The sequence below is a fragment of the Crocodylus porosus genome, unplaced genomic scaffold (assembly GCF_001723895.1).
Source record: "Crocodylus porosus isolate Cpor-Errol unplaced genomic scaffold, CroPor_comp1, whole genome shotgun sequence".
Lineage (NCBI taxonomy): Eukaryota > Metazoa > Chordata > Crocodylia > Crocodylidae > Crocodylus > Crocodylus porosus.
Genome location: NW_017728910.1, coordinates 35,621,977 through 35,649,543, shown reverse-complemented (window position 1 = coordinate 35,649,543; position 27,567 = coordinate 35,621,977). Strand labels below are relative to the sequence as shown.

The window sequence follows — 27,567 nt, the reverse complement described above, 5'->3', positions numbered from 1 at the left end:
CCTTTAACATCTTTATCAACGATATGGACATGGGTGTAAGAAGTGCACTGGCTAAGTTCGCCGATGACACTAAACTTTGGGGCATACCAGCCACGCCTGAGGACGGGTTAGTGATCCAGGCTGATTTGGATAAACTTAGTAAGTGGGCAGATACAAACCTGATGACATTCAATACTGATAAATGTAAGGTACTCCACCTTGGGGTAAAAAAACCTGCAGCATACTTATAGGCTCAGCAGTGCTATGCTTGCTAGCACCACAGCTGAAAGAGACGTGGGAGTCACAATTGACCACAAGATGAACATGAGCCACCAATGCGATGCCACAGCTGGTAAAGTAAACAAAACTCTGGCTTGCATCCATAGATGCTTGTCAAGTAAATCTCAGAATGTCATCCCCCCGCTGTACTCGGCCTTGGTGAGGCCGCAGCTGGAGTACTGCATCCAATTCTGGGCTCCAGAATTCAAGAAGGATGTGGAGAAGCTTGAGAGAGTCCAGAGGAGAGCCATGCACATGATCAGAGGGCAAGAGAATAGGCCTTATGAAGAGAGGCTGAGCACCATGGGACTCTTCAGCCTGGAAAAGCTCAGGCTTAGGGGGGACCTCATGGGTGCTTATAAGTACATAAGCGGTGTACATCAGGACCTGGGAGAACATCTGTTTACCAGAGCACCCCAAGGAAAAACAAGGACCAGTGGTCATAAACTACTCCAAGACTGTTTTAGGTTGGACATAAGAAAAAAAATTCTTTACTGTCTGAGCCCCCAAGACCTGGAATAGACTCCCTCCAGAAGTGGTGCAGGCATCTACTCTGGACTCATTCAAGAAACACTTGGATGCTTATCTTGCTGGGATCTTTTCCCCCTAGCTGACTTCCTGCCCCTGGGGCAGGGGGCTGAACCTGATGATCTTTGAGGTCCCTTCTAGCCCTCATGTCTATGAAATCTATGAACTGCTGTTGCCTACAGTGCAGCCAAAAACTGGGAGAGTGCAGGATGAATTTATTGCTCCCTTAGCTCCTTCCCCCAGTCCTTGGACTGTGAATTCTGTGCTGTTCCTTGTAGAGGCGTAATGCAGAGCTTTGCACACTGTTCTGAGCTTTACATGCAGAGCAGGTCTGTAACAAAACTTCTAGCTTCTATTTATGTTAAGTGTTTGTTATTTGCCATTTTTGGTTGTTACTGGGTTTTGATCCACTAGTACTTGTGGATACATAAAAGGCATTCCATATACACTGTCCTAGACTAGTACCTGTTTTGACAGTGTGAACCAGTGATTCACATTTGGCATTTTATGAAGAAAATGTCCACCCTAGAATAAACTGTTAGTGTGTAGTTTAGAAATAGAATCTACATTCTGATACTATGTAAATCACTTCAGATACCTGCCGGTCCTAGCCACCTACCAAATCCCATTGATTTTAATGAGTCACTATGTAAGCTGATTTTAAGAGTTCTTGTAACTGTGTGGAAACAGTCTACTCTTAGTTTGTCCTTCAACTAAGGCTTGTTACGGAGTTACTCAGAGCACGTTGCCTCTAACGGCTGCCTTGGAATTGACAGGACTAATGAGTTTCAGGGCTACAAATAGCACAGCACTGATGTGACTGAGATGGCTTGAAGGGTTAATCGCCCACCTTCTATGTTGGGCAATTATTTTGATTGCTGAAAGAATCCTGATAAAGGCATCTTAGAATGTAAAATCAATTGCGTAAGACATCACTGCAAAGAAAGATGACAAACATTTGTTACGCTTAGAAGATCTATGACTAGGTAGATCTATGACTAGGTATATCAGTGTAAACCGGGCAGTACTCCAAGAGGTACTCCCTCTCCAGTTGAAGGGATCAAAGCAGGTGCACAAACGCTGTGGGAGGTGTAGGGACTCTCCTCCCCCTATAGAGCAGAGCCAGACCACCACTGAGGACTTAACCTTTTACCTTTTAATGAGAGAACAGTACTGGGAATATAACCAGTATAAACCAGGGTGTATAGGGGACACTACAATGCCCTGAGGGGGCAGGATTCAACAAAGGTTAGACACTTACATTCATAGACATATTTATCCAGTTGACAAAAGACAGGGTTAACCAAAATATAAAACACAAACAGCAGAACAAACAATACTGGTTGGTGAAATAAAAAAGGCACGAAATGTCAAATAAGAAGGAATATAGGGCCTAGGTACCCGGAGAAAGAGAAAACACAATGACCCCTTTCTACTGCAACAAGGATTTCTCCCTGTTACTTCATTCACCCCAGCTGGGACTTGAACGCAGACCACCCACATAGCAGGCAGAAACTCTACCACACGGGCACCAGTGTTGGTGTTGTTCCAAGCTGCTGGGGGTCTTGATCTTCCAGGAGCCCCGGCCTCATCTTGAGCTTCCTGGCCTCTGACTGGAGGAGCTTGAAGCAGAGCTGGGAACCTCTCAGGTCATTGCTCAGATCCTTGCTGGAGCTGGGGGGCCTTTCCTGCTGGCTGCAGCCTCTCGTAGGGGATCCTGGAGCCCAGTGGGGAGCCTTTCCTGCCAGCCACATGCCGCACTGCTGAGGGTCCAATTGCTGCCTGTAGCTCCCACTCCTTCAGGCTCTTCTGGGGCAACTGCTGCTGGCCCAGCTCTTTGAGACTCTTTCCTTGTTGTCCCTCGCTGGTCTCTCCCTTGAGTCAGCTGCGCTGCCCCTTTTATCCCCCTTAAGGTGACCCAAGGGGCCAATCAGGGGACATGGAGGGTGACTCTCTGGGGCCTGATTGGTGAGGAAAGAGAATCCCAAGTCTTCCAATCATCTTTTACACTTTCAAAGCCCCTGGGCCAAATCATTACCAGATTGGTGAGGAAAGGAAATCCCAAGTCCTCCAACCATCTTTACCCTTTCAAAACCCCTGGGCTAAGTCACTACCAGCTAGCCCGTCACATCAGTGTTTGTCTATCTTCTTCTGATAGGTCACCTAGGATCTAGAGGACAAAGAGGCAATCCAGGATTTCCAGGGCCAAAAGGTGATCAAGGTTTTCCTGGGATTGGATTTCCAGGAAACCTTGGTCCAAAAGGTAAAATGCTCCTTTTAACTCTTTTTAAAATTTAAAAAATAAAACCAGTATGGAGACAGACAAGTAGAAAAATGTTTTGACATAGACAAGTTAGACAAATAAGCTTTTAATAGACCAATTACAATATACAGATTATTAGTCTGCTTTTGAAAAGTCATGCATCAAAATTGACCATATGGAATACATTTTAAAAGATATACATAAGGATCTAGCTGGGTGAGTTGTTTAGTGAAATGTCTGGAGAGACTTCTACATGCTGCTCACTTGGTTTCCAGTGGCCTTGCCTTCTTGGTCTCCAGTATGAGGATCAGGCTGTACTGCTCATTCCTCTTGGCTTGCCATGGCTAGGAGCTTGCTTCCCACCTTGCTTCCCACCTACTTCTCTGACAAAGGACCTTTGCCCTACTGCTCCAGCAGCCACTGCTCTCCGTGCTTTCCCTAGAATGGGATCATCTGATATTGGAAAGGCACGAGCAGGGGAGAGGAAGCAGTTTCAGACTGAATACTTACATTGCTTCCTTTCCTGGAAACATTTTTTTGCAGTGGAAAATTTCCACCACTAGAAATGAATGCATGTTCATGGCTGCAGTCATTCAACAAAAGACAGTGATGTTTTCACCTGCTATATGGTTTGCTTTACAGGAAGTAAAGGGCTTCCAGGGCCAAAGGGATCACCAGGTTGCTTAAAAAATGGAGAAGCAGGCTTACCTGGAAGCCCAGGATTTCCAGGAGAAAAGGTTTGATTAAAAAAGTAGCATGCATTTTAATCAGGAGTGCCTGTTTAAATCAGTGGGCTTCTCACTCACTGGTCAATATCCCCACCCCACCCCTTTTGCATGCATGTGCACACACACAAACAGAGATTATGGAAATTAGTTGCTTATAGAGGCAAGCTGTGAATGCTGAAAACTGTTGTGGGAGAGGAGCAGGGGGTGGAAAATTCTGGATATGTCCAGTTTATTCTCTCCATCAGCATCCACTCTGACATTGTGTGAGACTGGACACTGGGCTAGATGGAGCTATGGTACCCAACCTTTTTGCTCTGTGGGCCGGATGACTTGTGCAGGGTGGATCTGTAGGCCCAGTCTTGCATACACGGAACTGTGGTCCAGTTGGTCATGTGCTGGTGAGGCCCCACCCTCCATGCCAGATGGTGGCCATGGTCATGGACCCACAAGGGTCAGGCCCTGCCACTCACCCCCAACCCAGTACACACAGGATCCAGCCTTGCTACCTGTCCCAACCACATGCATACAGAATCAGGCCCCACAGCCCACATCCGGCCACACAGCCCACATACTGGATCAGGCTCTGCTGCCCAGACTCCATCCCTATGTGCTCCAGATCGAACCAAGCACCCCAAATACACACAATTAGGCCCCATTGCTTGCCCCCAGCCCCATGTGTATCTGATGAGGCCCCATTGCCCTGTACTTGCAGGCAGGATACCATGTCCAAGGTAATGTCAACTGGCCCATGTGACTTGAAAATTTGGTAGAGGAGGAGTGGTTGCAGTATTAATTGCCACCACTGCCCCCACCAAATTCCCAGACCCTTGGGGAGCCCTGTGGACTGGACCATACTGCTTTGTGGGCTGGACCTGACTCCTGGGCCAGGGGCTGAACACCTCTGGTTGAGGCTAGTAAATAGCAGTTCTTATATTCAAGCCACAAAATTCCAGTCCAAATCTGAACTTCCAGTACCCCAAATTTCAGGACAGTTCAGGGAGCTGCTGTCTGGAGGGAATGTGAGGACTTTGAGCCAGATGCAACCACAGTTCTTGAAATCATCAGTATTGAGAAGCATCACTTAAACACTATGGTTATAGTCTAGGAGAATTTAAACACAAGGACAAATGCCCAATTGTGTTAAAGCATCAAAGTAGATCAGTGCAAGTGGGAGTAACCATCAATGCTGATTGGTGTGAATTCCAGTTCCTAAGGACACACATATATTTCGAGCTTGAGTGGTTGCAGCATATTCAAGGATCAAAACTGATTATAAACAAAACATTTGAATATTGGGAAACAGTATCCTTTCTTTACTCCCTTTTCTATGTTTACTCATTTGTTTTCCTAAAAAGACACTTAAACTGAATGTAAAAGATTAAATGTAATTTAATGTAAAACACAAAATGGCCAGTTTTGGAAAAAATCAGTGAGTTGCCATCAGCCACAGTGCAGTAAGATTAACCTCAGTTTAAAGAGGCTTTTGTAGTCTAAATCTACAATCAATATTTGCATAGAAACTAAGTTATTGCAGGCAGCGTTTATGATTGAATTTACCTGCTAGTACCTGAAAGCCAATCTAATGATAGCAGGGCTTTTTCATTGGGGAATTAATCCTGAACACCAGAGATATTCAACCCCTTTCATGGAATTTTATTTTAAAGGAAAATTTAAGTATTTCTAAAGCAGAATATCTGAGTGCTGACCCAGGAACTGAACAAACCTTTCATTTCCTCGTAATGGCAAAGCTAGCAGTAGTCAACTAGATTACTTGATTTTCTGAATCATCATTTAAATATATATTTAATCTTAAGTATGACTGCTTGGTAATTTGAAGTAAGCATAGTGCCCAAATATATTTCAAGCAGCTTTCAGGTACTTGAACTGTCCAAAGTGTTTTGCAGGTACAGGAAGGGTTTAAAAGCTTCAGAGTCTGCACAAGCCTTAGTGGCAGGGAGAGGTTTTCATTGTTAGTGATGATTTCTCCAGCTGACCGGAAGAAGTCCTACACAGTACTATTTTATCAGAATAATGTTTATGGTGTAGGGTCTCCGGAACAAGAGTTCTAAAGGGGAGTATATGGGATAGTGAATTTGCAGTACTCTGATGCTAAATGTGAAAGAACCTCTGGGAGTGAAGATGATAACTCCATAGAAGTTAACTGTCCACAGGACGGAAAAAGCAATATTTTCAAATGTAAGTATACCGGATATAATGCATTTATATCTTCTGTATGTTTTAGGGAGACCCAGGACCAAGTATTCCCGGAGAGCCAGGTAGATTAGGTGCACCAGGAACAAATGGCCTTCCAGGAGCAAAAGGTGAAAATGGACGTCTAGGATTTCCAGGTGTACCAGGACATCCAGGACGTGAAGGCATCAATGGCCTCGCAGGTGCTATGATAAACCAAACCCAAGAAAGCCATTCTATCCAGATTTTGAGTGAGGCCCTAGAAAAAGAAAACATGGAGAAAAAGTACCATTACATACAAAACTCAAAATGTGCTTGAAGTCATAATAAAAATTAATCGTCTCTTTTAGGAGAACCTGGCTTTCCTGGAGCTCCCGGAGATGATGGCCCCCCAGGGAAGCCAGGTTATTGTCATAATGGTTCGCCAGGTCCCCCAGGTCGACAGGGAGCACCGGGCCGACAAGGTAGGAACACAAAAAATACCAGAAACATAAACCTAGTGTACAACTGATGGAGTGGGTTTGGGTTTTATTTTTACTCCGTGATGTTTTGTTTTATAGCTATATGATGTGGCTCTGTAGAAAATATTAGGTGAATTAGAGGTGCCAATCCAGACATTTTCAATTACAAGGCAGATGTGTGCATGGTGTACCATTGGGCTACACATGCAGGAAAAACCCATATCGCATTGTTGAGGCCTAACATGAGCACACTGAAAGAGCACAGGGAAGAGCAGACCAACTCCAATTCCAGAGAAAGGGTCAGAGGAAATTGTGTAGAAAGGAAATGTACTTGACCTGGTCCCTCTCCCCCTCACATGTGATAGAGTTCACCTCTTTGTGGCAGAAGGACATATGCACAGAAAACAAGTCTTAGCCACTGAGCAGAATGCTCCTACAAGACCAGGGCTTACTTTAAGCAAAAGATTTACTGTTGCTAGAGGCAAAACCTCTTCAGTGGTTTTCTGCCATAGAGGTGGCTTTGTACATAACACCTTATCATGTCATGAAGCCAGTGGTCTTGGCTGGGGGCCAGTAGCAGTCCAGAATGCTCCAATTACCTGGAAATCAGATCCATGAAAGCTATTCTATGCAACACCTACACCTACATGGAACGTAGAACACTTCCTTTCCTAGAAGCGAGTCTGTGGTTAAATCATTACCATTGATGTGCCCTTGCCTTAAGGGTGACCTCACAGGATTTGTCAACTCTGTCTTTCTCTAGCAGAGGCAGAATTCCCAAAGAATTAAAGCAGAGTTTCATACTTATGACTCCAGGGTCTAGTTGAGTGTGAATTGTCTCCCCTCCCCAGATTATGTGTTGACTATGTGCCATCTACTTGTTTTAGGAGACAGAGGTATACAAGGAGCAAAAGGAGATCGAGGTATTTCTGGTATGAGTTACCCAGGATTCCCTGGAGAACCCGGGTTCCCTGGATTACCAGGTCCTAAAGGAGCAGTGGGATCACCTGGTCTCAAGGGTTTAACTGGAAGACCTGGAAATCCAGGGATAGTAGGTAAGGAATTTAAAGATTCATAGTTTGGATTTTTTAATGATATAACCTTCTGTTATCATGTGTCTGTCATTATTTTTTGTCTGTATAGAAACAGATTTATTTTTCCCAGTACAACAAGAGCTAGATTTTAGATTCAGATAGCGATTATGTGGAGAGCAAAACAATGTGGAGAGACATCCCTAGGCCAGTCACAATATTGGCCTGCCCACCTGTCTAGGGCAGTCCACCCACCTACCTCTGCTGCCATGCCTTCTTTGTAACTAAATAGTTGTTTGTATCCAAGAGGCTGCCCATTTGATGCCGTGATGCCAAGGGCATAACACATGGCTCCATACTGCCCACATGGCTCCATACCATTCCTACACCGTGTCCCATGCCTCACAGATGGCATCCGTAAACACTACTTCTTCCCCAGCCCCTTAACTGGGCCACACTTGGCCTATGCCCCAAATTTGGCATCGTGTGTCCATAGAAATGCTTTAGCCATATGCCCTCATTGGGGCCTTGTCATGGAGCAGGTCTCCTGGGATGGTCGTGATGCCCCTGGCGGCTCCACAACTGTGCAGGCTGTGCCTCGAGGGTACCCTCTTATCTGTCCTGCCATGTCTTTGTTGGAAAAATAACTCAGGGGGCTGCCCACGGGCCTTCACTTAGTCCCAATCCACTAAAACTTACTTGAGCTCCTGTTCTATGGGCCCTTTGCCAGGCCTCTCTTCAACCTGGTGCTACACAGGGCATCTCAGGCCTTATAGGCCAGCTGCATGGCTTCAGCCTCCCCTTTACCATGCCCCATACCTCACGGGTGTTACACTGTTGTTATGCTCTCTGTTGAGACCTACTAAGCCCCTGCCCCTTTGATATAACTAGGCTTTCTAGCCTAGACCCACTGTGTCGGGCCCAGTTTTGAGGAACTAGGCTACAATCTCCTCTTATCACCAGGCCCTTGGCCCTTGTCTACAGCGCCTCTCTGGCTCTGGGCTCTCCAGCCCTTGTAGCTTGCGCCCCTCTGGCACTGGGGCACTAGACAATAGTGTGCCCCAATGAGGCTCCTCCTCCTCCCCTATAAGCCTCATCCCAGTCCACCGATTCAAACAGTAACACAGATCTAAACCCCTGGGCTATAACATAAAATTAACAATACAGGCAACACTCTGCCCTTTTAAAAGGGCAAACTCTCACCCTTAGAATACCATACCCTACCCTCAGCTCTGGGAACCTTGTGAGCCCCTAGAGTCTTACTGCATTTGGAGATAGTGAAACAGGCACCCAGATGCATCGGGCAGCTCTGTTTTGCAGGAGCTCCTTCTCCTGGCAGTTGCCAAAGAGAGAGTGAGTCCAGCCAGCCCCAACCCTGAGATTATAAGTTCCCTGGGCTCTGAATTCCTTCCAGTCAGCTGACTGCCTGCAGGTGCTGGGTCATTACCTAGTTAGCCTGTTACTCAGGCAACCTGCAGCTGTGGAGCTCTGGAGCCTGTCTGGTTCCTTTGCTAGACTGCTTCTACCCTTAAAGGTGCAAGCAAACCTTGGTGCCCTGTGACAGGCCTCAACTCTGCCCTCACAGGGGCCTCAGCTCCCACATGCACTCTAGGTTCCTTGCCTCTCATTAGGCTTCTAGCCCCTCACACTCCGTCCCCTCACTGGGGCCACTATTTTGCCTCCTCACTGGGGCTCCAGGGCCTTACACCCCTTGGGCCTCAAGCATCTGTTGATGTGCCTGGACTCCTAACTTGGCCTACTCAGGTGTCAGGTGTTGACTAATGTACCTGGGCCTCACTCTCCTTCAGGCCTTCTACTAGGACCCACTCATTTAGACCTTGGGTCTCAGGCCCTTCTGGCCCCTGCATTGTTGCCCAAGCCTCACTCTCAGATACTTGGTCCCAGGTCCTCCTGTGCTCCATGTTGCTGCCCAAGCTTCTTTCTCTCAGGCTTTGAGCCTTGGACCCTCCTGGTCTCCAGGTTGTTGCCCAAGCCTGTTGCTTTTCTTTCAGGATGTGCTCCCATAGCCTTTCCCCTCCACTGGATCACCCACAAGGCAGTGGGGGCTGAGGCTTTCCAGTGCTCCATACTTATCTTTCACTAGGGAGGCACTAGTGTGGCATTTCCTGGGGAGTTTCCCACCACAGGCAGCCCCACCACACCATCCAACCCCAGCAGGGTGTAGTTTTAGGTCATCCCCAGGACCACTGCAGGCCTACCTGCCCTGGTCTTCCTTCCTCTCACTGGCCTTCTGGATGTTCTCCCTGGGCTGCTCCCTCCTAGGCACTTTATTGCCATTTCCATCTCATAATCTGCTTCTCAGTCACTGGCCTCATCTTTCTCAAGCCCCTCATAGGATATCTCCCCTCAGGAGTCAGGGCTTCTGCTTCCATCATTACTGCTTGCTGGCTGGCTGACTGCCTATCCTCTCTTTGGTAGTCATGTCCCCCCACATCAAAGGGACCTCCAGCCTCTTTTAGGCTCTGGCCCCACCTCCAGGCCATTCAGGGTGCTAGTAGCTCTCCACAGCCCTGGCTCTTATGGTGGGCTTACTTTGCCTTTTTGAGGCAGCCCTTTTCTCCACTGGGCTCATCTGAGAGCTTTCTACCTTCCTGGGACACTTTCCTGCCACAACTTGATGGAAATTGTTGGTAGAATATTATCCTGAAGGAGGAAGAAGATTCTACCATCAGGACCACTCTTGCAAGCAACAGTTTGCTATGGCCCCTGGCAAGACCCTCTAGGGCCTATAATGGGGGCTTCTCTGCCCCTACACCGCCACCACAGGCCATTGTAGTCTGTATACCAACTTCTGCTGTTAGGGCTTCACAGCTGGGAGTGAGGAACCATATCTACCTGGATGGCTACCAAGAATTCCTCCTCACCTGGCTTTCCCTACTCTTCTATAGTCACAATGCTGGACATCCTAAAACACCCTTTGTGGCTGAAGCGGTGGTCCCACTGATATTTTTCTCTCAGGCTTCTGGCACACCTTCATGTAAAGGTACCATGGGATCTGATCCCCAGTCCCGGTACAGTCTGGGGACAGGCCAACAATCAGCTGATTGTTGACTCTAAGCAGGGACTAATCTGGAGTCTTGAACCTAGTATGATGTGGAACATTGTTGTGGCTGGTTTGCCATTTTATGGCGCCTTATATTAGGTGCACATGTAGCACCCTTACCATTTATGCTGTGATTAACATATTAATTGCACATAAGTGTAATATGTAGGGAGTGCCTCAGTTTCAGTTTGTGGACATTCCTCAACTTTCACTAGTGCTGTTTTATCTGAGTAAAGTCTTTGCATCAGGTTCCTCAAAGTAATTCTCCATAATCATAAGATGGTGTCCTTCTCTGTAGTTCAACATCAGCATTCCTGCTTATACTCTCTTCTAATCAGACACCTGGGTTCCATGGTTTATTCTCTGTGTTCTCACAACCAAACCCAGTATCCAAAAGAAAAAAGAAAGTAAACCCAGTTGTCCTGTCCTGGGCTTATGCTCCTGATTATTGTCTGATTCCTCCAACTCCTCTTTCACATAGTCCATGTGGTCACTTACCAGTCTCCAAGTCCACCAGGGATTAGCTCTGTGCCTGCAGCTTTCCCCCTCTTCACTTCTCTCTCTTTTTGTCCCTCCATATTCTGAGCAACTTCCTTTTTGAGGAACTTCCAAGAGGGAGGAGCTGCTGTTTACATTCCCTTGCATCTTGAGATATGTATCCCTGTAGCTATTAAAGTATTTGTACCTAGCGGCTTTCAGATTTGTGCAGAGAAAGAAGTCAAGAGTGCACTGTCTCTTATTTACAACAAAAATTTATTTCCTTCACTTTTCAATGAACTCTAGATAACGTATTTATGTAAAATACAACCTATACAATTAATTATGTATATGTAATGTGGGATGTCTATAAATAATCTTGTTAAATGCAGTTTGTTAAAAGCTGCTGTAATTCTCACATGAGGAGTCTTTGGCAATAGTACACGTGTAGGGTCTACTCATTTTATTGAAGCTGATGAATATGGTAAGTAAATGCAAAACTTATTCAAGTAAATTTTAACAGAATTAAGTAAGTAACCATGTAATTCACAAGCATGTTTTTACATGTGCACGCACACACACTTATTTTTTCAAAACAAATTTTGTTCTTTGAAACCTGTTTTACTGGTCCAGCACTATTTCCTACTGCTCCGTTTCTGCAGGTCAAACAGGAGAACCAGGTGTCATGGGTGATTTAGGAATTCGTGGACCTCCTGGCATCTTTGGAAATCCAGGTACCCCAGGAAACAGAGGTAAGTGGCTTTACTTATTACTTAGGAACATATTAATCACCACACTTGGGAGTTGGCAGCCTGTGTCCCATGGGTTAAATTTCTGTCCTGCCACATGATCTCATCTGGTGTAGAAAGCTGGGAAATCAGCAGCAGTTTGGTGGCAGGAGATGTTGGCAGCTGGCTATTGGCATTCAGTTGACAGGGTGTGTGGCCTCTGGGTCAGCAGCAAATCACTGACAAGGGGAGTGGTATCTAGTGCCGTATGTAGACGAAATGAGGGGCATGTGTGCACAACACTTTAAAGCGGGTTAAATGCTTTTGCACTGCTTTAATGGTGTCGGTGTTTGCACACATCGGCGGCATATTGTGCAGTAATTCTGGGTGCTGTAGCAAATTCAGCAGCATAATGCGCCTTAAATGACTTGGGGTGCAGCAAACTAAAACTTCTCAGAGGAGTTTTAGTTTGCTGCCCTATGGCCATGGAGCAAAGCACTAGGCTTCGTGCAGCTCAGTGGCTCTGAAGCTTGTGCAGGCAGCCTGGCAGCAGCCCAGGAAGGCAGGCTCTGCCCAAGAAAAGCAGCGAGCTTGATCTTTTTTTTTTTGTCTCCCCCTGGAATCTGCCTGCCTGCCTGAGCTATGCAGGGGACCTGGTGCTTCCTTCTGCAGCTGCCGTGGCCCCTGGGACCACTAGAGCCAGGTGTCTGCAGGCAGTTGCTACCTGTGGGGGGGCCACCACTGCTGCAGAGGGAAGCACCAGCCCCCTCCCCCTGTCCTGCAACCCAGGGACCACTCCGCTCACTGACAGCTCACCCGCCCCTCCCCACCACCGGAGAGGCAAGTAAGTTCGGGTGTGTGCACGACATGAGGGTTTAAAGGGCCCCAAATTGAAGTGGTGTTTTTAAAAACCCACCGCTTCAATTTAGGTCCCCCGTTTCATCTACACATGCCCTATGTTGGCAACATAGTGGCAGCAGGGGGAGTGACAGTGTCTGGATTGTAAGTAGCATCCTGCCTTAAGAGTGAGCTGCACTAATTTAGCCTACCGCTCCAGAAAGGCTGCCAACCCCTGGCTATACTGGATTCATTTCTTGATCTATCTAAACCTGAATGATCTACTTGGGTACTGTATCTTCTTGGCCCATATTAGATCCTTCAGAGGATGGTACATGATAACATAAATTACGTAAATGAATAATTTTTCCCTCTCAAAGGTCTGATCCTAAGACCTTTGTAGTTAGAGATTAGTAGAGATGTAAAACATGACTTTTTAATTCTTTCCAATATCTTTTCTGTTAGGAATAACTGTTATAGTTATGATATTTTGGTTGTATATGTAAATGCGCAATACCTTTTTTAATTTGCCCAATTTTTAGCCTCAATGAATTCCATAATCAATACACTAGGAGAAAAAGGATTTCTTTTTATCAGTCTTGAATTTGCCACCTTTTTCATTGTATTGACTGTTCCCTTATTTTTTGTGATATGAAGCAAAGAAGATACTGATCTACCTTCTATCTACCATTTATTGTTTTATGATATTTTATATGCCTGTCCCCACTAACTCAGCATCTTTTTTAAAGTAAAAACCCCCACTCGTTTCCACTCAGTTCTATAGTTTTTAGGGTCGGAAGGGACCTGAACAGATTATCAAGTCCGAGCCCCTGCCCTGGGCAGGAACGAGTGCTGGGATCACAATACCCCAGATATCTATCCAACCTCCTCTTGAAGACTCCCAAGGGAGGGGAGAGGACCACCTCCCTTGGGAGCCCATTCCAGGGCCTGGAAGCCCTAACTGTAAATTAATGCCTTCTGATATCAAGGCTAAACCTACTCTCAATCAATTTGTGGCCTTTATTCCTTGTTATCCCAGGTGGTGCCCAGGGGAACAGAGCCTCACCTGTTTTCCACTGGTCCCCCCTGGTGAGTTTATAGATAGCCACAAAATCCCCTTTCATTCTTCTCTTGTGGAGGCTGAATAGATTCAGGCCCTTTAGTCTATCTTTGTAGGGCCTGGTCTGCTGCCCCTTGACTATGTAAGTGGCCCTCCTCTGGACCCTTTCAAGGTTAGCCACATCCCTCTTGAAGTGTGGTGCCCAGTCTCTCTCCATATGATAATTTTTTTATTTGTACAACTTTTGTTTTATTTTTTTTGTGAGCATGCTAAACTCATTCCAGATCATTAAGCAGTTCATCAGTTAAGTAATAATACGACAGCGTTATTTGATTATCCGGTCACTTGCAAATACAACTCCTATTAAGGTCAATGGAGTCTTGATGAAATGATCAGGCCTCTCATATGCTAACTGAAGGAAAAGAAGACACCCATTTCACTTTCTACTGGCAATATCTACATGATATACTGACTGTGCAGTCATTACTATGCAGTCATTTTGTACTTGTATAAACAAATATTAAATGATTGCACAGTAACCGGAGTTACTGCACAGTAGCACCGAGAAATGGCTTTTTTTGATGACTGTGCAGTAGCCCAAGACTACTGCACAGCAGCACTGTGTCATTCTTTCTGCTATGCGATGCTATTGTGCAGTAGTCACAGGCTACTGTGCAGTCACTGTCTCATGCAGAAGCTGGTTCTACAGCTGTGCTAGTATTTCCATTGACAGTCATCCTTGAAAGCACTAGTTCACCCTTGCCCCTTTGCAAGTTATTTGCTTGTCCAGTTTCTTCAGCATGTATCATTATGTGTCCTGACAGGTTCTCATGGTCTTCCAGGACCAAAAGGAGCAGAAGGGTCTTTGGGGGAAAAAGGCAAAAAAGGTGATAAAGGATTCCTTGGCCCAGTGTTGAGTAGAATAAGTGTTGGGGATAAAGGAGAACCAGGATCAAAAGGTACAGTTATTTTTAGTTGAATTGGAAAACAATTAAGAATAAATAATTCATGATACAATATCAGGTTCTAACTCATGAAAAGAGGCTACTGTAATATTCAAGTTGTTCTGCACCATTTTAATACATGAGTGCTGAGTAGCACACATAGCTGTTTATGTTTTTATAGAGTATGTTAAAAATACTGATGTTAATTTTAAATTCCTTATTATAATACACATTCCTAAATTTGTCACATCAGTTATATCAGTAGTGGTATGAAGTTTAGGCATAGGCCATATTTATGCATACATTCACATATGTTTAATACTTATAAATTGGTATTAATTAGCAAAAGGATTGAGCATATTCACAAATACCTGATTTGTAGAGATTCCCTGGTATTTGCTAGGTGAGCTATCATACAAATACCTGCACACAAGTTGCACATACTTCTTTTCTTACAAATCTGGCCTTTTTGTTATAGGTTTTTCCTATGGACATTTTCAGGTTCTTTCCTTTTTTGAAAAATATTGGAATCAGTAGCATAGGGCTTCTATGTGTTGGAATTCATTTGTTTGCAAGGGCGTAATTCCAAATTACTCCATGCAGGCTCTTTTTCAACGTCACTGCTGCTTCTCAGAGAGAATTTTGCTAATGTTATAAGATTCTGTTTTAACTTTATTTAATGCAATTCCTGTTATAGGATCTCCAGGAAGAGCAGGTCTAAGAGGAGTAAGAGGATCAGAAGGTGTACAAGGATTAGCAGGTGACCCTGGGACACAGGGAATACCTGCTCCACCAGGTATACAGCATCTGCTAGGAAATTAAAGCTTCAATTTCTAAAGCAGTATATTTTACAACGTTACATGTAAGATATTCAGTAGGAGCTAGAACCACATAATGCATTAATCTTATACATTTTATTACCTCACCTATACTCTTTCTAACTATACTGAAACTATTCTAGTACTCCAGAACTCTGACAACTTCAAACAGCTACCATTTGGTGGAAAAAATCTGCCACCAAAATGTTTTCTTTTCTTCTCCCAAATGTGGGATTCTTATGGTAAACCAGGTTATCAGTGGTATGACAGAACACACAAAGCAATATTAAGTCCAAACAATAATTTGTTTTAAATCTAAAATATCTGAACCATCTGAAATAAAAACTCGTGCCTTCTATTAATGGAGAAAAATTGGAATCCAGTTTTAAAAAGCAAGTGTGAGAAATTTTGACAGTATAGAATAGAGTATGACTGACACAAATGTATTTTAGACGTTTCTTATATTTTAATTCTTCTTTCCATCTAAAATGCTACGTGTTTGGATTATAGTACAAAGGCTGCCTGGATTTATAGGAAAACTAGCCTGAAAAAGAACAACATAAAAAGCATAAAACCTACTAAAAATATTTTTCATATTTTTTTTTCTGTGCATGATGGTATATTGCAAAAGATGTACTGGCCCTTGATTAGAATAGTATACATATTAATTAAGTCAGTCATGTCTTTGTCACTAGGAATATATCATTATTTTCAATTCATGCTGATAAAATACTTATACCACATTGCATGATCATGAATACTTGTTCTCCATATCTGTGAGGTATGAAGAAGTTATTCTTTCCAAAAAACATGGTATTTGGTTACAGAGTTAAAAATAAGTATGGACTTCTCTGAAAAACCGTAAGTATCAGGATTTCAGTAATCCATGTTAGATATTCTCATTGGGTGCATCTACACATGCACTTTACTGTGGAGTTGACTAATTATCTCTGCAGTAAAGCATCACTGTCTATACATGTGCTGGTATTAGCGTGCAGTAAATTAATTAACTCTGCTGTAGGAAAGCACTGCCAAGGACAGTACTATCTTACAGCACAGTAATTACACATGCTGAAATGTATGTATAGATGGGGATAGGGGCTGCGTGGCACATAGCCCTGCACTTTAGCACCCTTATGCCCCATCCAGCCCCTCCATCGCCCAACACTGCCACCCAGAGCCCAGGACTGAACTCCCCTCTGCCAACCCCTAGGCTGCTCCGCCCCAGCACAAACTGCTGAAGTCCTGGGCGCATGTGCTAATGTTGCACCTGGAAGCTGCTGACTCTGGCATAAACTGTGCAGGAGTTTATTATATCACCTTAATGGCAAGTACACCCACTGATGTCCAAACTAGGCACTAGAAAGAGGGTAATACCAGCAGAATGGGGAAAAAGTTAAATAGCAAGAAAAATTACCAATTCTTCAGCTCTGCACCTCTCTTCAACTTCTCATGTGAAACAGAAGCAAACCCAAGCCATTTTCATGAATAGTGGGATCAGCCTATATATACATCACCACATGCACAGACTTTAAGCTGTGGCAAAGTGGGGTCCCTGACTAGCTACAGAGCTAGTTTCCCATCTGCCTCTGGGCACACTGCCCACCTGTCTTTCCTGCCATGTGTTGCTGTAATTAAGTTGTTAATTAAAGCAGGAGGCTGCCCATTTTATACCCCGATATTGAGGGGGGCTATCCATGGCTCTGTTCCATCCCCACACCACGGCCCAAGCCTCGCAGATGGCATCTCGGGCAGTTGGCTCAACCGTCCCCTTTGCCCATTAGCTGTGGCCCCAATCATGGGACCTTTGACTTCTGTATAAGCCCTGGTCCCGTCTCAGGTCAGTCGGGACCCTGAGCTTCTTTGCTCATTATGGGTGTCTCTCACAGTGGATCCCTGGCCCTTTTGACCCTTCTGGTCCTAGCCCCAGCATTGACCAGTTGAGTCCCTCAGTTGGGTTTATGCCTCCTGCCTGCACTTAGGGATCAGGGTCCCCCATTCCTGGCTCAGGTGCTTCTTGAAGCATGCCTGGCCCTGTGGGGTCACTTCTCCAGCAGGCTCAGGCACTTCCTGAAGCTTACCTGACCTACCCTGCTCTGATGGTACCTGCTCTGATGGTAAATGCCCCACCCAAAGGTGAGGGCTGGGGTTAAGGCGCCCCTACCTGCCTTTCACCAGGGTGATAACCGGCCTGGCATTTCCTGGGGGTTCCCACCCCACTGAGCACCCCACCAGGGCACCCACTCCAAGCAGGGTGCAGTTTTAGGCCATGCCCAGGACCAGGAGCCTCCAAACCATCCCCTACAGCTCCTACCCTTACCTCCAGGATGTTGCATGTAGCCTTCCAGCCAGGCCATGTTATTGCCTTGACCTGCCAGCAGTGAACTGCCCTGTTTATATAGGCAGCCAGGGATCTAAAATGGCTGCCACAATCAATCACTTGTTGGCTGCTTGGCTCAGCCCTTAAAGTGGCAGGCACCAACAGTACCCTGCCACATAGGCATATGGATATCAAATTTACATTTAAGTTAGATAAAAGCATTGCCAAGCTGGCACATATGTAAATTGGCACGTATGTAAATTGGCACAAGGTCAGGCCAAAAAAAAAATTTCTTGAAAAATCTTCCCAAGCTACCCAAAAAACCCCTTAAACATCCTTTAACTGTGCTGTGAAGTACTTAGTGGGCACATCTACACTAGAAGCTATGGCGACATAGCATCAGCAGGCATGAACCATGATGCTGTTACAACTGTACATTGGGGTCAGAAATGACGTGTGCGGCCCTAGGACTGCACCGTACCAGCAGTTACTGTGCAGTCATTTAGTACTTGCCTTCGCACTTAGTAACAACTGTGCAGTCAGGCACATGTGTAGACATGCCTGCTGATTAAGTGATGTTCAGACCAACTCACCAACATGGGAAAAAATTTATAGTGAACACAATCTTGTTCATTAACCACAAAGTTTCCAGTGAATTGGGGTTGGAAAGAAGAATTAACAGTGACTGCAAGCGTTACCCTCTTGAGGCTGAAAAGCAGGATGGTTCTCTTTGCCAAGGTGTTCCAGTAACAGCATTGATAATGATAATGACAAAATGTGCTATGTGCTAGGGAAGGGGAAGAAATTATCTTAGACTATTAAAATATATACATTTCAGGGAGATTCCAGCAATAACTGTTTGGATATTGTTCATGTTCATGGGACATGTACTGAGTGGCCAGAGTTTAAAAGAAATATGTTGAAATTGTTGCCATTTTGTCATTTTACAGGTTCTAAAGGATTACCTGGTCCGCCAGGATTTCATGGAAAACAAGGGTTACCGGGAGCTCCAGGAGAGAGAGGGGATATTGGCAGGCCAGGTAATTCTCCTTGAAACAGTGTTACAAGCTCATATATTATTAGAGAGGTACTTGCACATGTCTGTACAGTTACTGTAGCCATAATCCTGTAACGCTGCTCAGACAAGTAATCGTTATTCCCTCAACTACCCATTGACTTTTTTGCAGTAAGAGTTGCAGGATTGAGCTCAACACCTATAACTGCAGAACATGGTCATGATTCAGTTAATGCTACAGATGTGGACAGCATGTCCTTTGGTAATATGTTTACTGAATAATAATTTAACTCTCATATTTTTGCTGAATAAAACATTCCCTCTCACACACTTCTAATTAACTTTAATATGGAACTAATAGATACCATTATTTCTTTGTCATCATATTAAAATGAGATTGATCAACTTGAAACAAAATTAAAATCTGATTAAATAACAAAACTTTGAAAATATATTGTGCATTCATTTACTACTTTTAGCTCTGATAGATGTACAGAGCCTATGTTAAAAATCACTACTGGAGCAGAAATAGAAACCAGCTAAGATGAATCAATTGCTTTTTTTTCCTATTAGCTCATGGGGTTTTTTGAGTAAGAAGGAAAGTATATGTCTCTGCATGTGTGGGAGCCACCAGACAAAATTCACAGCTATCCCAGACAGGAGGTGCCAGAAACAGCCAGATTGTACATGTTCATTGTCCCAGGCTCCAGTTTATAGAAAATGCAAGGCTAAAATTGGGCTGTTCTACCATGTGACACCAGGACTCTTACCTGGATGTCTGTTTTTCTCCCTCTCTCTCTAATATCCTTTCCCAAGTCACTTTCTTAAGTCCAACAGAACTCAAATAGGGAAAATAAAACTATCTGAAGAAGAGCCCAGATTTAGCAAAAGAGTCCTGGTGACTTGGCATATGTGGAAAAGAAGGCCAGTTAAAGAACTAGCACTCAGGTTTCTGTGAACTGCAGCTAGAGGATCTAGGGGTAACACTAATATATAGATGTGTACATGTAACATGCACACAATATGTCATGTATAATTATAACGAATATTTTATTCCATGCAGAATAGTGATCAACCTGAGAAAAAAAAATGTGAATATGGCTAGAAAAATGAACTTGAACACTCAGATTTAGCCCACCCCATGTACTTATGCCTAGACATACTGTTATATATTACTTGCCAAATTCTACAGTCACTTTACCACTGTAGATCAAATTCCTAAAAACTCTTTTGTATTACCTGACCTCTAAAATCTCAGTTTCTAATTAGCTCAGTATCTAATTATTTTCTTGAAATTAACTGGAAGGTCAGATGATACAGTTTAGCCATCTGACTACCTGACAGTAGTTGCATATTGTAGTGATATGCAGTGTGATGTAGTATTGTACATACTACAATAGTGACTGCTATTACTTGTGCAACTGCAATAAAGTGTGGGCACTGAGTAGCACCCATAAAAGTAAAGTCCATTTAAAAAATATTGATGATCATATCAACCTACATCACATAATTGACACAAACTTCATAGCAAAATGCTGGAGAAATACCAGGATCTAGGAAATTTTCATTTTGGATCATCTCAAATTGAACGATTTCATGTTTGTGATGACAGATTGATGCAAGATTTATGCCAGGTATATTGCCCTTATACTTATATTCTTAATTTGTTAGGTAAATGTCTTGAGTTGCTGACATTAAAGACAGACACATGCTTAGCTGAACTTAGATTGCAGCTAGTAAATGTAATAAGCCTACTGTAGATTGTAACCTATGCTGTCTTAAATTTGCTCTTTTCCTTTTTTTACCTGTGACCTTCTCTTTGACAGAACAAATTTTCTTATAATAAATTATCCTTAATAAACTGTTAATTATTACACATGTAGTCCATCAAGCAAGAAATACTTAGTATGATGTATAAATGGGACACATTCAAACATGATAGTGATATTTGCCTTAAACCAGGTGCAAAGGGAGAGCGTGGATCTCCAGGTTCTCCTGGACAAAAAGGTTTCATAGGCCTACCGGGCATTGATGGCATTCTTGGTGACAAAGGAGAACCAAGTTATCCTGAATTTGGGCCTCCAGGAAGACCAGGACCCAAGGTACAGTCTGAAGATGGTGGATGAAATAGTATACTATAAAGTGCAAACAAGGGCTGAAATAATACAGAAAAAAATCCATATACAAACACCAGAGAAATAAGATCTATTTAAAGTTGATCTTCACTACATCAAGCAGACCCAGGAGCATAGTTGCAGTCTCTCTAGAAGACTGGGTTTAAAGTCAGCTTCTGAACCGAAAGTACCTTTTCTCTGCATGGGGATTGGGGCCAGGTGACTTTTGCAGTCTCTTCCAATTCTATGATTCTGTTTTTGACAAGCCAGTAATGACACAAAATAACTTTGTCAGGTATCCAGGTTGTGCTTTTTAATATAAAATAAGTTTATGCTTTTTAAACAGTGTAACTAATCAGAAAAGTACTTTAATTCCATGCCACATGTTCAGGTTAATGAGCATTTGAAAACTGCTTCTACAAGTACAGATTAATTGCAATGTGCTATATTTACTGGATGAAATAATTTATAATGTCTGGATCATTTTATTTATTGCATTACAACTCTCACAACCCATCTAATCTGTCTGTCTGATTTCTCTGATAGCTGAGCATTTACTATATAATGGTATAATCAGCCTTGGAACTGTAAGTGTGAGTGCATATGAATTGTGAGATTGGATCAATTGCCCACTTGCTTCATAATCTTTTTCCTGGCATTGACCTAAACATGATGAGTTTTAGTTTATTCCAACCCCCCAGAAGGTGATGAAGTTAATTTCAGGAGCAGTTTTATCAGCACAAATGAAGAGAGTGATGTATGCATGATGCCAGCGAAACTGTGTGTGGGGGAGAAGGAGGAGCAAAGATTTAGGGGACTGATTTGGAAGGTATTTAATATACCTTAGATGGGTGTTTGAAAAAACTAAGGACTATGAAACAGTCAATGATCTATTATGTGATAGTATAAGAAAGGCATTTTACATACCTCTTGCAATTTACTTTCTGTCTGCAAACCATTGCACAATAAATAACTACAATATGTTTGTACCAGATTTAAAATGGCATGTGATATTAATGCTATATAATCCAATATGCAATTTAACATAATGAAATCTGCTTCCCATAGTGCATGTGGCTGCTCTTTTTCAGGGTGGCCCAGGCTTCCCAGGGATACAAGGAACAAAAGGTAAAAGAGGATTGCAAGGACAGCCAGGCCCTGTAGGAGACCCTGGGCTACCTGGAAGCAGAGGGGATTTTGGAGGACCAGGAACTCCAGGTATGTTTGGGTTCAGTGAAAGGGTGAGATTTTATATGCTTTCATCAAATAAGACTATCATCCAATTGAAAGGCTTGGAACAGGTTTTCAGATGGTATAATTTGGCAAATCTCTATTGCTGTTAAAGCAGCCATGCCAATTTATGTCAGTAGAAGACCAGGTCTGATTTGGATTCAAAGTAAGAGTAACAGTAGGTCTAGCAAACGGTTGATTGTAGAACTAGTCCAGAACAGAATTCAATGTAACTAAGCTTTTTCATCCCTCTCTCCCAAACTCTTTCATTGACAGGGCTACCTGGACATACTGGAGAGCCTGGCGCTAAAGGATACAAAGGGAAACCAGGAGAGAGAGGCGCTGGCGGCCTTCCAGGTATGATTTGTATCCTCTCTCCCCCTTGTTTTCCAGTTCTCTGAATTCTGGTTTTTGTTTCTCCCACTTCTTTGAGACAGTTGAAATTTTTCCCTTCTTTTGGAGCTTTTTGGAATGTATATATTTTTGTAGTTGCAGTCTCTGTGTTCCTGAATATATAGGTTCTGCTTTCCTCCTCCAAGAGGAAAAATAGTTTTTTCCTCATTCCAATATAAGTCTAGCAACACAATTCAGTCAATTCAGTCCCAGCTTGAGCTTTACTTTGGATTTGTTGTTGTTGTGTTTTGTTTTTAAAATAATCAGTGTATTGGAGATATCAGAAAAGCATAATATCTTCATAAATGATAAGAAAAGACTGCTTTACCAAAATATCACAGAGATATCCAAGGTAGATGCAAAAAGCAAAGTTCTGGCCAGAGATAAGAAGCAATCAGAGAAAAGATAGGAGAAAAAGACAAGATAGTTCATTGTTAATATAACAAAGAAGCACTGAATATTTTAGAGTAAACATAAGGAGAGACATGTAAGTAAATAATGAGAGAGATTTAAGTTCATAGGGCACATTTTTGGATGTGAAAACAGCAGGGTAAATAGTCTTTATTAGGAAAATTAGGATAAAATATTGCCATAGCAGATCCTGATCTGAGTTAGCTCTACTGCAACAAAATTAACTCTGGATTTATAACAGTGTAGTAGAGATCAGAGCCTATTCCCTTGCTCAGTAATGTTCCACAGTGCAACAGGAAGGTTGTTGTGCCCTTGTGGTTATAAATCCCATTGAAGGACTAAGTCCTCAGATTTCTCTGAAAGCAGAAGAAAGTACCTATTATAATAATGTACTTCTTCTATTCCTGGTTCCCAAACATGTGACTGAGTCAGTGAATTCAAAGCTTGCGAACACATTTGACTTTTTGAAGTAGCAGCATTATATTTCAAATAAGTAAAAATGAAAATGACTAGATTGTGCTTTACAATTCTCAGGTGCAGTAGGATCCCCTGGAGCTGATGGAGCTGTTGGTGAAAGGGGCAGCCAAGGACATGATGGTTTCCCTGGCTTTCCAGGGGAAAAGGGAGAATCAGGTACTGCACTGAAACAATTTTTTTACTTATGGTTTATCTACTTGACTTCCTTTTCTCATCTTCAGCTGCAAGGAATTTCCTGCTTTGTTCCTCAGTTCCTTAGGTGGATTTCCTCATATGAATGTCTGACAGTAGAAGCAAACTTTAGCATTGTATGAGATGCCTAAATTATCCCTGTAAAATAGGCCTTCATTATGAACACAACTAGTCTAAAGATTTTTGGAGATACTTAAAACAGGGAGGCTTGACTTGAACAAACAGATGGTAACTAGAAAAATGTAAACTTGAGCTTGCAATGGCAAGTTAAGGGCTACTAAGTTGGACAAATATATTTTATCTGTTTTAAAGGGGAATGGGGAGCTCCTGCTTGGGAGTGCATACCAGTTGTTTCCATGTAACTGTTATATCTACACTGGGGGTACAAATTCACCCAACATCCTAGACCTGATCTGAACTGTGTGGGTCTCCTCACAGGGCAGATCTAAATGTGGTAGTAGCAATAGCAGCAGGGCCTACAGCAGTGGCCCACGGTGGTGGTAGCAGTGGCCCACAGTGGCCCACAACAGGGCCCATGGTGGTGGCAGAAGTGGAGCCAATAATAAGAGAGGCAGCAGGCTAAGAGGCAGCAGAGCAACCAAAGCTATAGCATCAGAGCTGTCACTCAGTCTTCTTGCTGATGGCAATGTCCAACAGAATCTTGTAGTCCCAGATTCTGTGATGGGCCACATGTCCAGCTAGCTGGGTCCAGACATTCCCTGGCCTTCCACAAGCTCCAGAGGCCAGAAGGAACAGCACCATGAGCTAAATCCAGCCTGACGGTCATTACTTGACACCCCTTGTCTACATGATCTTGTAGTGATACAAATGAACTAAATCATACTTACCTTGATACTTGATGAAGCAGGATTGAAGTTTTAGGGGTGTTGCTGCTCTTGTATCACTGCAGAAACATGGAGACATAATAGTTGCATCATAACAGCTTGTACCAGATCCTTTGCTATCACTGTTGTTGTATCTGTCTACACTCATCTGAGATATTATTTTTCAGGAGCTCTTGGCCTAGGGGTACCTGGTCCACAAGGTCTTCCTGGTCCTAAAGGTGAGCTTTATTAATATTTGATAGCACCCTTGGTTTTTAAGCATAGTGTTATTTTTTTTCCACCACCTGCCCTCTTTTTTACAAGGCTGAATTCTGTCCTTGGATGGTTAAATTGGCACTTGAACACTTAAAAGAGCACAAATAATTTTCAGTCAAGACCAGTGATCTGGCTCCATATATTAAGTTGCAGGAGCTCTTATTTATAAGTGTCATAATAAAGGCAAATCACAGAAACATCTTTGTGCCTCCAGAAAGGTGTGGTCACAGCCTTTACATTGTACCTACTCATTATCTATCAGGGTACAAGAAAGCAGTATACTAGTGTAGTGGTAACTTACCTCAGTTATGAAAAGATCTTCCTCCACATCTAAGCCAAGCATCTCAGAACAATATTAAGGGCAAAAGTGAACCAGTTATTGATATCCTTACTGCCCTTTATCTCTGACTTGAAGTTACCTTTATCTCTGTCTTGATTTAATTGGTTTGGTCAGTTGCATCTCCAAAACTGCATTTTGGATCTTGGTGTCAAAAAATCTCTGTCTTTTCTCTTTGCATCTTGTCACTCCTTTGTTGAGAACTTTCAATCACAGCAAACTCCTAAGTGTAGTCTCAAGGGAAAAGCAGTGTGTCCTTCACTCTGAGTGCTGCCTTCCCAGAGCCATCTTGCCTTGCAAGGAGCAAGGGTGAATCCCATCTTTTGTAGATAATAAATGGGTATTTTGTCTGCTGTCATAGTTCTAAAAGTGGTAAGTGGCCCCTGAATGGTATCCCAGGACATTTATCCTTTTTTTATGTTACACAGGAAGCAAAGGTGGCAGGGGGCTGCCTGGTTTTCCTGGACTTCCAGGTACTAAAGGTCTAATGGGTGAACAAGGGCCAACTGGACCTTCTGGGTTGAATGGACCCTCAGGACTCCCAGGTGTACCTGGTGAAATGATTACTGGCCAGAAAGGAAATAAAGGTATTGCTGGCATAGATGGAAAACCAGGTGTGTTGCTATCATTTTGTATTTATGTTCAAAGAAGGTCTAATGGCTAGAAAGACTAGGTTAACATATATAGAATTAGAGATAAGAGGGACTTATATGGCAGGTGCACTTTATGATTGAACAAGTAGTTGCTTTACCAGTTAATGTTTGTTTACCATTGTAGAACATCACACACAATCAGTGTGATACAAGTGAAAAATAAAATATTGTAATCGTTCTCAATCCGGAAAGCATGTGTCCGTGATCTGCCAAAATCCTTATCCCACCCCTGTATTTAAATCTCATACCCTGTTTTACCTACTCTCCTCATGTCCTGCACCAATTCAGTGGGGCCGTGGATTTACATAGGGATCACTGCGGGTCAAATTTGAAGATGTGAAGTAAAAGGGTAATGGTGCAGACCTAATAAGGACCATAAAACCTTTACAATTTGTGATGGTACAAAAATGGAAATAACCAAGCTCTAGAGCCCAGACTGAGTTAGCAGGGCTGGTTGCTGGGGAAAAAAATGTGTGTTTTATTTGTTAAATGAGCATATTTCTGCATTGAAAAGAATGCTGGTGGAACCATCACAATCCATTGTCTTCACTGATTCATCCTTTTTGAGCAGGTCTGCCTGGTATGCCTGGACCTCCTGGCCTCACTATCTACAGAAGAGGAGACAGAGGTGATAGAGGGGAAGATGGTATCCCAGGTCCACCAGGACCTACAGGTGATACTGGTCCTCCAGGTCCAATAGTAAGTGGAATAAAGATTCCTCATTTTTTAATCTCTTTTAAAAGTGATACTGGTCCTCCAGGTCTAATACTAAGTGGAATAAAGATTCCTCATTTTTTAATCCCTTTTAAAAATTCAGTGATGGGGAAAATTATACTCCAGTGAAAAAGTTGTGAAGAAAGAATTTAAGATGGGTGCTTATTGTACTTAAGCTTCTGAGAGCACAGAAACATGAAATTCTAGCAATGCCATTGCCTTTCCAGTTTTAGAGTCCTGCAGTGCAGCTCTTGGTAGGTAAGATACATTTCCATGGCTTCATTTTCTGCTTGTTCATTTTCTAAACAACAGGGATGCTCTTTCCAGTGTGTTCACAACCAGGGCCAGATTTTCTGTCTAGTTACGGCATGTTCTGCAAAAGGTGATTCTCATATTCCCATTTGGAGATTCACTCAGTTTTTGGTTCTGTTCACCTGCAGAAATTAATGGAAATAGTAAAGTCACAGTCCACAACATATTGAATCCAAAATAAAAAGACTTCATATCTTCCACTGGGTGGATACAACTATTATATTTTTTCTTGTTGTCTGACCTGCAGGGAATTAATGGTGTGCCAGGCCACCCAGGTCCTGCAGGTGATGTTGGCTTTCCAGGATTTCCAGGTGTAAAAGGTATTATCCTAATTATTAGACATAATTTTGTGGACCAAGTGCAGTCACTTATATATTGTGATCTAACATAAAACCAATGTGTGACCAGAAGATAAGGCTGTTCTTAGCAAACTGGGGCTAGAGCAGGAATAGGATAAAACAGCAAAAGGGTAGCGTCACCAGATAATTAGGTCTGATCATATACCACCTTCTCTAGATTGAATTTTATTCATATAGCCAAAACTAACACCAACATAGCAAAAAACCTCTGACTCCCTTCCTTCCACTCAACTTTGCAGTAAGTATACTGAAAAATACAAACAAAGCAAGGTAGTCCCTATAGCATATCAGATCTTCCTGTTTGGCACTTGTTTAGCAGAACTGCAAGTAAGCTATTTCTATCAACAGAGATTGCATAGAGCTAGTTTAAGGATTTCTTTGACAATTCCCCAGCTTTTTATATGTAAAACTATCTGTGTGTGTAGGTGGGTTGTACTGTTAGGCTGGCCACGATCACAACTCTTCAGGGCAGGGCTGTCTTTTATTTGATAATTTGCAGACTTAGTGAGGGACACTGGGCCCTACAGACACGATTATATATTAAGAAAAAATG

At 43.1% G+C, this 27,567-nt stretch overlaps 1 protein-coding gene across 1 annotated transcript in view; it reads left to right on the top strand.

Annotated features, from left to right (window-relative positions):
- COL4A3 (collagen type IV alpha 3 chain) overlaps positions 1-27,567 on the top strand; it is an 88,496-nt gene that overhangs the window by 49,173 nt on the left and 11,756 nt on the right. The window contains exons 27-43 of the mRNA XM_019533046.1: positions 2,945-3,049; positions 3,692-3,786; positions 6,020-6,170; positions 6,318-6,431; positions 7,316-7,483; positions 11,663-11,752; positions 14,450-14,584; positions 15,267-15,365; positions 18,658-18,747; positions 20,685-20,824; positions 21,928-22,054; positions 22,343-22,423; positions 23,405-23,503; positions 24,552-24,602; positions 25,405-25,590; positions 26,201-26,328; positions 26,903-26,975. Coding sequence (XP_019388591.1) covers positions 2,945-3,049; positions 3,692-3,786; positions 6,020-6,170; positions 6,318-6,431; positions 7,316-7,483; positions 11,663-11,752; positions 14,450-14,584; positions 15,267-15,365; positions 18,658-18,747; positions 20,685-20,824; positions 21,928-22,054; positions 22,343-22,423; positions 23,405-23,503; positions 24,552-24,602; positions 25,405-25,590; positions 26,201-26,328; positions 26,903-26,975 — 1,932 coding nt within the window. The remainder of the gene's footprint in view (positions 1-2,944; positions 3,050-3,691; positions 3,787-6,019; positions 6,171-6,317; positions 6,432-7,315; positions 7,484-11,662; positions 11,753-14,449; positions 14,585-15,266; positions 15,366-18,657; positions 18,748-20,684; positions 20,825-21,927; positions 22,055-22,342; positions 22,424-23,404; positions 23,504-24,551; positions 24,603-25,404; positions 25,591-26,200; positions 26,329-26,902; positions 26,976-27,567) is intronic.